Raw genomic sequence first — 9,161 nt, 5'->3', positions numbered from 1 at the left:
TACACAGACAGACAGACATACACAGACAGACAGACAGACAGACAGACATACACAGACAGACACAGACAGACAGACATACACAGACAGACAGACATACACACAGACAGACAGACATACACAGACAGACAGACATACACAGACAGACAGACATACACAGACAGACAGACATACACAGACAGACAGACATACACAGACAGACATACAGACAGACAGACACAGACAGACACAGACATACACAGACAGACAGACATACACAGACAGACAGACAGACAGACATACACAGACAGACAGACAGACATACACAGACAGACAGACAGACAGACAGACATACATACACAGACAGACAGACAGACATACACAGACATACACAGACATACACAGACATACACAGACATACACAGACAGACAGACATACACAGACAGACATACACAGACAGACAGACATACACAGACAGACATACACAGACAGACAGACATACACAGACATACAGACATACACAGACATACAGACATACACAGACAGACAGACATACACAGACATACACAGACAGACAGACATACACAGACACACACAGACAGACACACACACAGAGAGACAGAGACACATACAGACAGAGAGACATACAGACAGAGAGACATACAGACAGAGAGACATACAGACAGAGAGACATACAGACAGAGACACAGAAGCGCGCGCACACAGCCACACACACAGAGACACAGACAGAGCGCCACACACACAGACAGAGCGCCACACACACAGACAGAGCGCCACACACACAGACAGAGCCATCAGTTTTGGCCATGGTTGTGCAACACACAAAAGACAGGTTACACAGCATGCAGTGGATCCTTTTACCCAGCTGCCCAGTAAAGGTCAACTGGAGAAATGACACCAGCTTGTGTGAGAGCTGAACTCTGCCTCATGGAGAGATAGATGGTAGAGTTGTAGTTCGCCATAGATGCCCCTATGGTCTCCGCTAAGTCATACATTTACAATCCAGAACATCTCCTTAGCCTAGACCAAGCTGGTCACTCTACAAACTAGGTCCATTATTTAGAATGAAGAATCTCAACAAGGAGCCAATCAGAGAGCGTGGATGCTCCGACACCATGTTTGGGACCATAAAGCTCTGGTCACAATGTGTGCACTACATAAGGAATAGGGTGCCATTTTGGGTGCAGAGACCGAGTGATGCTGAGGCTAACCAGAGCAGGTCACACTGCAGGCTCACTGTCAGCCTCATTCTGGACTATAGCTAAACACACTGATGATGACACCAGCAGCACAGTCGGGCTAAACCACACTTACAACTGTCTGTCATGCTGAAACAAGAGTTGGGAGTCTGCTGCCAATGTCTGATTTTGTTTCACTTCAAATGGACAAGCCCAAGAACCCTGAAGATAACATTGTTATTATGGCCATCAAAATAGTCAAATGTACCACTGGCAATGGCTAGCATATGTACCCGAATGGAGGTATTAAATAGACTTCAGAGGTCGAAATACTATATTCAGTTAAATCAAATCAACAAACAGGCACATACTGTAACTTCTATATATACACACTAAATTGACTCGGACAAGACAGATCTATATTTTACTGTTAGTTGAATCACAGATAAATCCAGATCATAGCCACAGTGAATACGTTTACATGCACAGTAACAATTCAATATAAAACCTGATTATGGCAGTAGGCAGATGTAAAACTTTATGTAAAACACCTTCCTCCGTTCATCTTAAAATCGGCGCACGGTAAAAATCCAAGTAAGTTTACGCGAAATTAAAAGACCTGGTTTTCTGAGCACTCTCTCAAATGATTAGGACATGCAAACACCTCAATGGGGGCCCCAGCGGTGTATTTGATCTGTGTATGAGTCAGCACCAGCCGAGTGAGCCGCCCTCCTTAGCGTGAATGGAGTTCGGAACAACAATGTATCTGTCTTAGAAGTAGTTTTACATAAACTTTATATGTCCGAACTGAGAATCAAATAGGTTTCCCAGAAATAACACGTTCGCTGTAGTAGAATGCTTATTTTGGGTTGACGATTTTCCGCGTTTATCAGAGTGCCATCGGGTAGCCTGATTTCAGATGTGTCCATGGAAACAGGATTATTAGGGACATCGTTATTCTTGCAATGTAAACGTTTTAATTAAATTACTATATTAAATCTGACTAGCCAGGACAATCGCAATAATGTGTGCATGTAACCATACTCATAGTCTGTCCCTCAGACTGAAGAACAACAGCGTTTATCTCCAGCTTTAGACTATATGTAACCTCGAGGGTAGAGGGCGCTTTCTAGGAGACTCCGGTAAAAGTGGGTGGACTATAAAGGGGACGCATTCCTAGTAGGAGACAGGCATAGTGGTCCTAAAGCCTGGGGCACTGGGGCCCTCCGCTCCACTCACAAACACTGCTCTGTGTCCAAACATGAGTGGACGTCCTGTTTTTGGGTGACGGGTCAGAGAATGACGCCTGGAGAAAAGAATGGGGTTACAGAGAGACATTTGCAGCTGTAGCTGAGAAGAAGTGCCGACAAAGCAAACCGCTTGCACACACGAGACCTTGTTGAGGCAAGAGGTTCCACAAACCGCGAAAGAATTTGTGAAGTGACGCCAATGATAGATCCTTCATGCACCTCATGGATGACTCAAGAGGATGCACATTCTCAATTTTGCAGATAGTTCTGAATAGAGGTGGATTTCACACACACACACACACACACACGTTATTCCATTATGTCATCAATCAATTTAAAAGCCAATCCTAGCCTGCTGGGTTAACAACTGCAGCCACTCAATGGCCAGCTTGTTGACATGGGCGAACTGACTGAAACAAGCTTATGTAATTATTAGATTGGATGTGTGAAACCACTGGTCTGCAATACTGTTGTATTGGAAACATTCCAATTCCCTAAAGTAGATTTAAATGAACATATCCACAGGTCGGCATTCCCCAATCGCTCCAGAGCATGACAAAACAACGACACCGACTACAATAGTTCATAAAGAGAATAGCCATCTAGATCCACTTTGAAAATGCTTTTCTGACTAACTGCAGAAACGCCTCAGTATATTGCTTAGCGATAGACCTAGTTCTAGAGACCGAATCTCGTCGATGAGGTTAAGAGACCTCTTTACGACAGAGATGACAGTAGTGCTAAATTCAAATCCAATTCAAACTCAATTTCTGCTGCCACTAATAATATCACTCCTTAGAGGTGGCTAGCTACCGTGGTTATAGCAGGTTGATTTGCAGCAGCAGCGACAGGAGACAAGCTAACTTTCTCCCTTTAAAAGAGACAAGAGGAATGGGGTTTGTTAGTTAGAGCATCTCTCTCCATCTTTTTCTCTCGCTCTCTAAGCCGACCTTCCTCCTGGGTTGCTCGGCACCAACCAACCAACCAGACAACCTAACGCCCAAAATAGATTCCTTGAACTCACGTCAAAACGAACCCAACGGTCCCTTGCTTGCTCTTGCCCTCTTTCCTTCCACCTCATTTGCAACCTACATTCCACAATGAGAGTCAAGGTGAGGCTCTCACGCTCACCATCTCTATAACGTACTAATATAAGAACAAAAACAAAAAGCAGTCGTATACAGTCCTCAGATCAAAAGCCAATACAAGTCGACAAGCATAAACATACCGACTGAGTCATGAGTGTCAATATCCAACACAAGTCAATAATAAAAATAATAAAAAAAGAATGTGGCTGTCGCTGTCCCCTCTGACCGACAAACACAGCATTCACAGAAACGACACAGCCCGTTCAGACAATGTCATATGCTCTCACATGTGTACACAAAGGATGAGCAAAGTTGCCTCGCCAATAAGAATTACCCAAACAGGCTGAACGGAGACGACTACTGCTTAGAGGCTTTGCCTGGTCAACCCAGGGTTTCTTTGATGAGAAAGAGAAGAGTGGCTCACCTGTCTTTGATGGACATCTGTCTAGCTGACATGGCTTCGGAGAGCTCCATGTCCTCCTGGACCAGGCTGTGTGTGTCCCCCAGACCACTGCTGCGGTCCGTGTGCGTGTCCGCTCCGCCCAGCTCTTGAGACAGCTGTGTATGTGGAGCGAGAGACACACTCCTTAGTGGCCCTGCTGCTACTGCTGTTCTCAGCGATGACACGCTGGGCTCCGGCAGCTCTGCGCGCACACACACACACACACACAAAAGGCATTAGGAGAGCTCCTAGCACAATCAATAACCAGCAGGCAGAGCAAAAGCCACATCAAACACACAATCATGTTCACATGAACGCACGCACGCACACACACACACACACACACACACACACACATCTACACTCACTTATCAAGAAGCTGGAAGCGGCTGATGAAAAGCGGCCACTAAGTGTTAAAAGCCTCAGCCTAGTTTCTCCTCTAGTTGTGTGAACACTAACAGAGAACCTCCCTCTACAGAAGCCACAACGTAACACAGTCCACAAAGCAGTAAATGTTCCTCTCTCTCTTCAGCTAGTTCTCCCTCTGTGGCCCCCTGGACACTACTAGCCCTCCTCTCCCAGTCTTCCTCTCTATGCCTCTCTGCATCTAGCAACGCATCTCTCTGTGCATCTGGCCACTGGCCTCTCCCTCCCTCTGTCTGTCTGTCCTGACATATTTCTTCTGACTGGTCCGTGCCCTAGCACACTGGGGGACAAGTCAAACGCTAATGCAGACTGATGAGACAAACAGGGGCGAGCCAGCTAGCGTCTACCCACTGTCAAATAAGGGAAAGCGTCAAGGGAAACCACAGCCTGTGTGTGTGAACATAATTTACAGACAACAGGAAATGTTTTTTTTATTTTTTTAAACGAGAGATCAAGCCTCTGGTACGTGAAGTGTGGTAGTATTAGCTATGTTGACATGTGAGTAGTGTAGATGGATTTACTATACAACAAGAGCATAGAAGTGGGTGCACCAAGACAGACAGCTAACATGATCTGTCGGATGACCGGAATGGGAAATGAATTCATAAGACTCACACACACCGATGATCACTCATATGAGGGAGAGGAGAGAAAGAATTACTAAGAATTTGAAGTGGATTTTTCAAAAGTATGAGTGAACAAGAGGCAAAGTGAGAGAAAGTGAAAGAAACAGAAAAGACATCCCTCCTTCCTACGGTCAGGCTTGTTCCCCTAGAGGCTTATCTTACCAGTGCTGATGACCTTTGACCCAAGTCTGTCTGGGTCCTGTAGTTCTTGTGATAACGGTCTTAGATAGCCCCTCTGCTCCTGGTGCAGTCTCTGGTCCTGGCTCTCTGATCTTATCAACGAACGCTGGGGCTCCACACCCTCATCTCTCCTAGCGACACGCTGCACCTCCTCCCACTCCGTCCCCCCAGACCAGGCCGGAGGCTGGGGCAGGGGGGCCTGTCTGACAACTCCCTCTGGAGAGGGCAGCTTCCTCTTCCCTCCTCCCAGACCGCACTCCTCTTCTTGGGGGAGGACTGTGGTCGTGTCAGGCTGGTGGCTCTGGAGATCCAGAGAGGCCTGGTGGTGGGGGCCGGGCACAGACTTCCAGACGGCACTGAAGGGTTCTGTAATCTGGGTGGGAGGACTGGTGTGCCGGGGGATGGACCTCTCGTAGTACCCAGGGTTGGGTGCAGCGAGAGTGGCCTCGGCGGGGCTACCCTCGCAATCCCTGGCCAGGTGGATGTCCCCTGCGTGGTCTGTGGAGACCGTGGCCCCAGGTCTGAGAGCTGACGAGGAGAGCTGGTCGAACCTGGCCCCGGCTTGGATCTGTGTGGAGGGAAAAGAGGGAGCGAGACAGAGGAAAGAAAGCGAGATAACAGTGATCAAAGAAAGCAGGGAGAAAGAGAGGAAAAAAACAAGGTCAGCTGGAGAGGATGAAAGTTCACTCAGCAGAGGCGCTCGTCCGCCCGGTAACAGAGGCAGCAAGGCTACCAGACAGACAATGGATCTCTAGATAATCACGCTGACTAATCACAGAGTGACTCATCGCACTTCCTGCCCGTGTGGTTCAAAAGAACTGCAGTCTGTCTAGCCAATCACAGCCCACATCACAAAGCCATGCCCGACCAGTCATGTCGCCTGCCACCCCACCCCCCTGACAACCACAAAGCACAATGAGTCCAGGGTCATATTCACTGGTAACCAAAAAGAAGCAGACCGAAACGGGGAATGACCTAAGAACCACTTGTTTTCATTTTTGGTTGCAAAACCTTTTGCTACAGTCTGCACTAATGAACAGAACCCAGATGCAGCCAACATTCTGAAGGGCAGGATGAGTTCAGCCACCCACTCTGGCTCTCTATTCAAAGAATCATGCTCCAAGAATAAAGGCGAATCAGTCTTTTCAAGGACGAGGAGATACTGACGCAATCATCCATTAATTTAGCATTGATCCAAAAATGTGACTTCTCAACTGACAAAAATATTATAAAAATCAACGAAAAAATCTGATGTTAATCAATAAAGCGAACATCTCAAGACGTTCCCTTGTAAGAATAGTCTCATCTTCGTGGTGACATCATTTCCACATCCTGTTGTGGTCTGAAGATGTCCTACACATGAGTAGTATTATGATTATTCAGTGGACAGCATCAAGTTCAAGGACATTCCTCATCGTCTAAGTCAAAGGACAGATTTCACAGATCACTTTTACGATGGACATAAAAACCTGTTTCCGCCGAGGTAATCTGCTCAGATTACAACACTGTACATTTAAGAGACGAGTTTGTTTTGGAGAGGAAAGTAGTCGTATCTCAAAGCTCTGTCTGAACAAGCTGCACTCGTACCTTGAAACCATTAAAGGAGTGAACAATGATAAAAGGTCCGATTGCAGCCGCTTTTATCGCAATATCAAATCACTACTGAGTACTGTACTGTGATTGTTTCCTTTTGAACATTTTGATGGAAAACAAACATGGCTTCTTAGCAAAAGCAATTTCTCAAGCAAGTATTTTGCTAGGACTGTCGGATTGGGGAGGGGAAAACTGAAAACGAGCTGTTACTGGCAGAAGTTTGGAAGTCTTTCTTGATTGGTCTTAGAACAAATTTTCACCAGGCAGGCCAAAACACCATCCCACCAAAACAGGCTGACATTTCAGGTGATCTTTCGAAACAGCTCATCACCATTTTCACAATTGAACACTATTATTCCAACCGCATAGTGTGGAGATATATTTAAAAGCCAGGAAAATCATGTTTTTGACTGCGCTGGACCTTTAAGCGTTACTGTGCTTCCCTATAATGTATGGCATACTAACCAGTCCAAGAAGTCCATTCATTCGTCCCGCTCTTTCAGTCACAACAACCTTGTTTCTAACACAGTGACTGGTGGGAGATGAACCCTGGCTGACAAATACCTGCTTTCAGTCCATCCCTCCATTCAGAGAATGGACCAGGGATCAGCCCTTTGTTCTCCTCTGCTCCACCACAGAGGGTTCTTTCATGCCAAAGAGCAGCTCAGTGGAATATTGGGAATACGGTGCCATTTGGGACTAAGCCATTCCCAGCCTTCGTCCGCACATCACACAACAATGTCTTCGTCACAGGCCAATGAAGAACTAGCAGCAGAAGCGAGACACACTTTCTTCAAAAGCTTCTAGGGCATGCAATGCCACTGTACTCCACTTTCATATGAAGCAGCCCCAGATTAACCAGAAGAGCATCCACACTCAAAGCGTTTCTCTAATGAAGCTGACGTTCTAATTTGGGTCAATGCACCAGTTCTGAGTGCAGTGGTTTCAAGAACCACATGAAAACGGCCTCATGATAGACTGAAATGGGACGCTTGCTGCTTGCCCAGATAATGCTATTGCATGTTCTATAATTGTTCACCAAATCGACGACAAGAAGCACATGGACAATGCTGAAGTGTTGCCAAGAGCCAAGCGTAACACCAGTTGCAGGTAAACGCAGGGACGCTGGTGAGACAAAATGGCCACAGTGCCACGGTAGAGCCTTACTTGTGTAATGTCACACTGGCCCTGAGGGACTCCTACTGGGCCCTCGTCCCACAGCTCCTGTTCATCACAAGGGTCTGTGTCTGAGGGGTCCTGTTCCAGAGATACATACAGTCTCACACACTTAGGAAAAAGATGTGCGAGTGCGAGTGAAACATTTCTTTGAAACGATATTAAACAGGTTGCCACAAGAAAACAATGGGTTATGTTGAAAGTGGGATAAGAGGGTTGAATCAACGTTAGAACGAGATAAGGAACAGCCATCTAAGAAGGGTTATAGTAAATGATTACAGCAATGATTCCATCACACAGATACAGCTAGAACCCCCTCCTACCTGCACCATTTACTGTAAATAAATACATATCTGTTCCTACCTGCACCATTTACTGTAAATAAATACATCTCTGTTCCTACCTGCTCCATGTCTCCCAGGGTTATGGGCTGGGTCTGGTAGCGGGCGTTGGCCCTGCGCCCCCTGGTATCAGGCCTGGTCCGGGTCACCCTGGTAGCAGGCTGGGCCAGCCTGTTGAACAGAGCCATCTTCTCTGCCAGGCTGAGGGTGGACAGATCTGGCTCTGCGTCCCCATGGCCCTGCTGGGTTTTTGATTAGTTTTACAATTTAAAAACAATTCAACCACACATGTTGATACAACACACTTAAAATCATTGAGGATAACTAAAAAAAAAAAACTTTTAAAACACAAAAACACATTTCCTATCATTCGTCAATACATACATGGTGCTGGGCCTGGGTCTCCTCGGGGGGAGAGGAGGTGGTCTGGAGGAGCATGGAGGTGGTGCGCTGCCCCTCCCTCTGGACCTCCAAGGCATCCTGGACCCGCCGTGCCTCCCTGGCCTGCTCCTTGGCCGCAGCGCTTCGCTGTGAGGACGCCTGCAGGCTGGGAGGAGGAACACCGACAGAGGGGGAGACGGGGGACGGGGGGGAGAAAAACATGAAGGCAGGCCGGAACATGCAGGCCAGAGAGCCATGCTACACACAGAGACAGGGTGTACAGTCCAGCGCATAGCCCACAGTGTGAACAAATACACTGTCATTGTGTTGCCCGGTTGACAAAGCACAATATCTGTGCGACATTTTTTGAGTGGTTGAAAGAGATCTTGGATACCATGTATTTGACAACAGTGTAAGATCATAAAGGGTTAAGAAAAGAGAAAATTGAGAAACATTTGCAACAGATTAAACATGCAGGTTGT

General features: G+C 46.8%; 1 protein-coding gene across 21 annotated transcripts in view; it reads right to left on the bottom strand.

The window, feature by feature from the left end:
- Positions 1 to 9,161, bottom strand: part of svila (supervillin a) — a 138,997-nt gene that overhangs the window by 25,294 nt on the left and 104,542 nt on the right. For 19 of the 21 annotated variants that reach the window (XM_014157531.2, XM_014157529.2, XM_014157528.2 and 16 more), the window contains 5 exons: positions 8,683 to 8,845; positions 8,361 to 8,540; positions 7,949 to 8,038; positions 5,171 to 5,756; positions 3,939 to 4,158 (listed from right to left, as the gene is read on the bottom strand). In XM_014157531.2, the coding sequence (XP_014013006.2) occupies positions 3,939 to 4,158; positions 5,171 to 5,756; positions 7,949 to 8,038; positions 8,361 to 8,540; positions 8,683 to 8,845 (1,239 nt within the window). The remainder of the gene's footprint in view (positions 1 to 3,938; positions 4,159 to 5,170; positions 5,757 to 7,948; positions 8,039 to 8,360; positions 8,541 to 8,682; positions 8,846 to 9,161) is intronic. The other 2 variants (XM_014157515.2, XM_014157518.2) reach the window with 2 other exon arrangements.

This window comes from Salmo salar, chromosome ssa19 (assembly GCF_905237065.1).
Source record: "Salmo salar chromosome ssa19, Ssal_v3.1, whole genome shotgun sequence".
In the NCBI taxonomy this organism is placed as follows: domain Eukaryota; kingdom Metazoa; phylum Chordata; class Actinopteri; order Salmoniformes; family Salmonidae; genus Salmo; species Salmo salar.
This window is presented reverse-complemented; position numbering and strand designations above follow the sequence as displayed.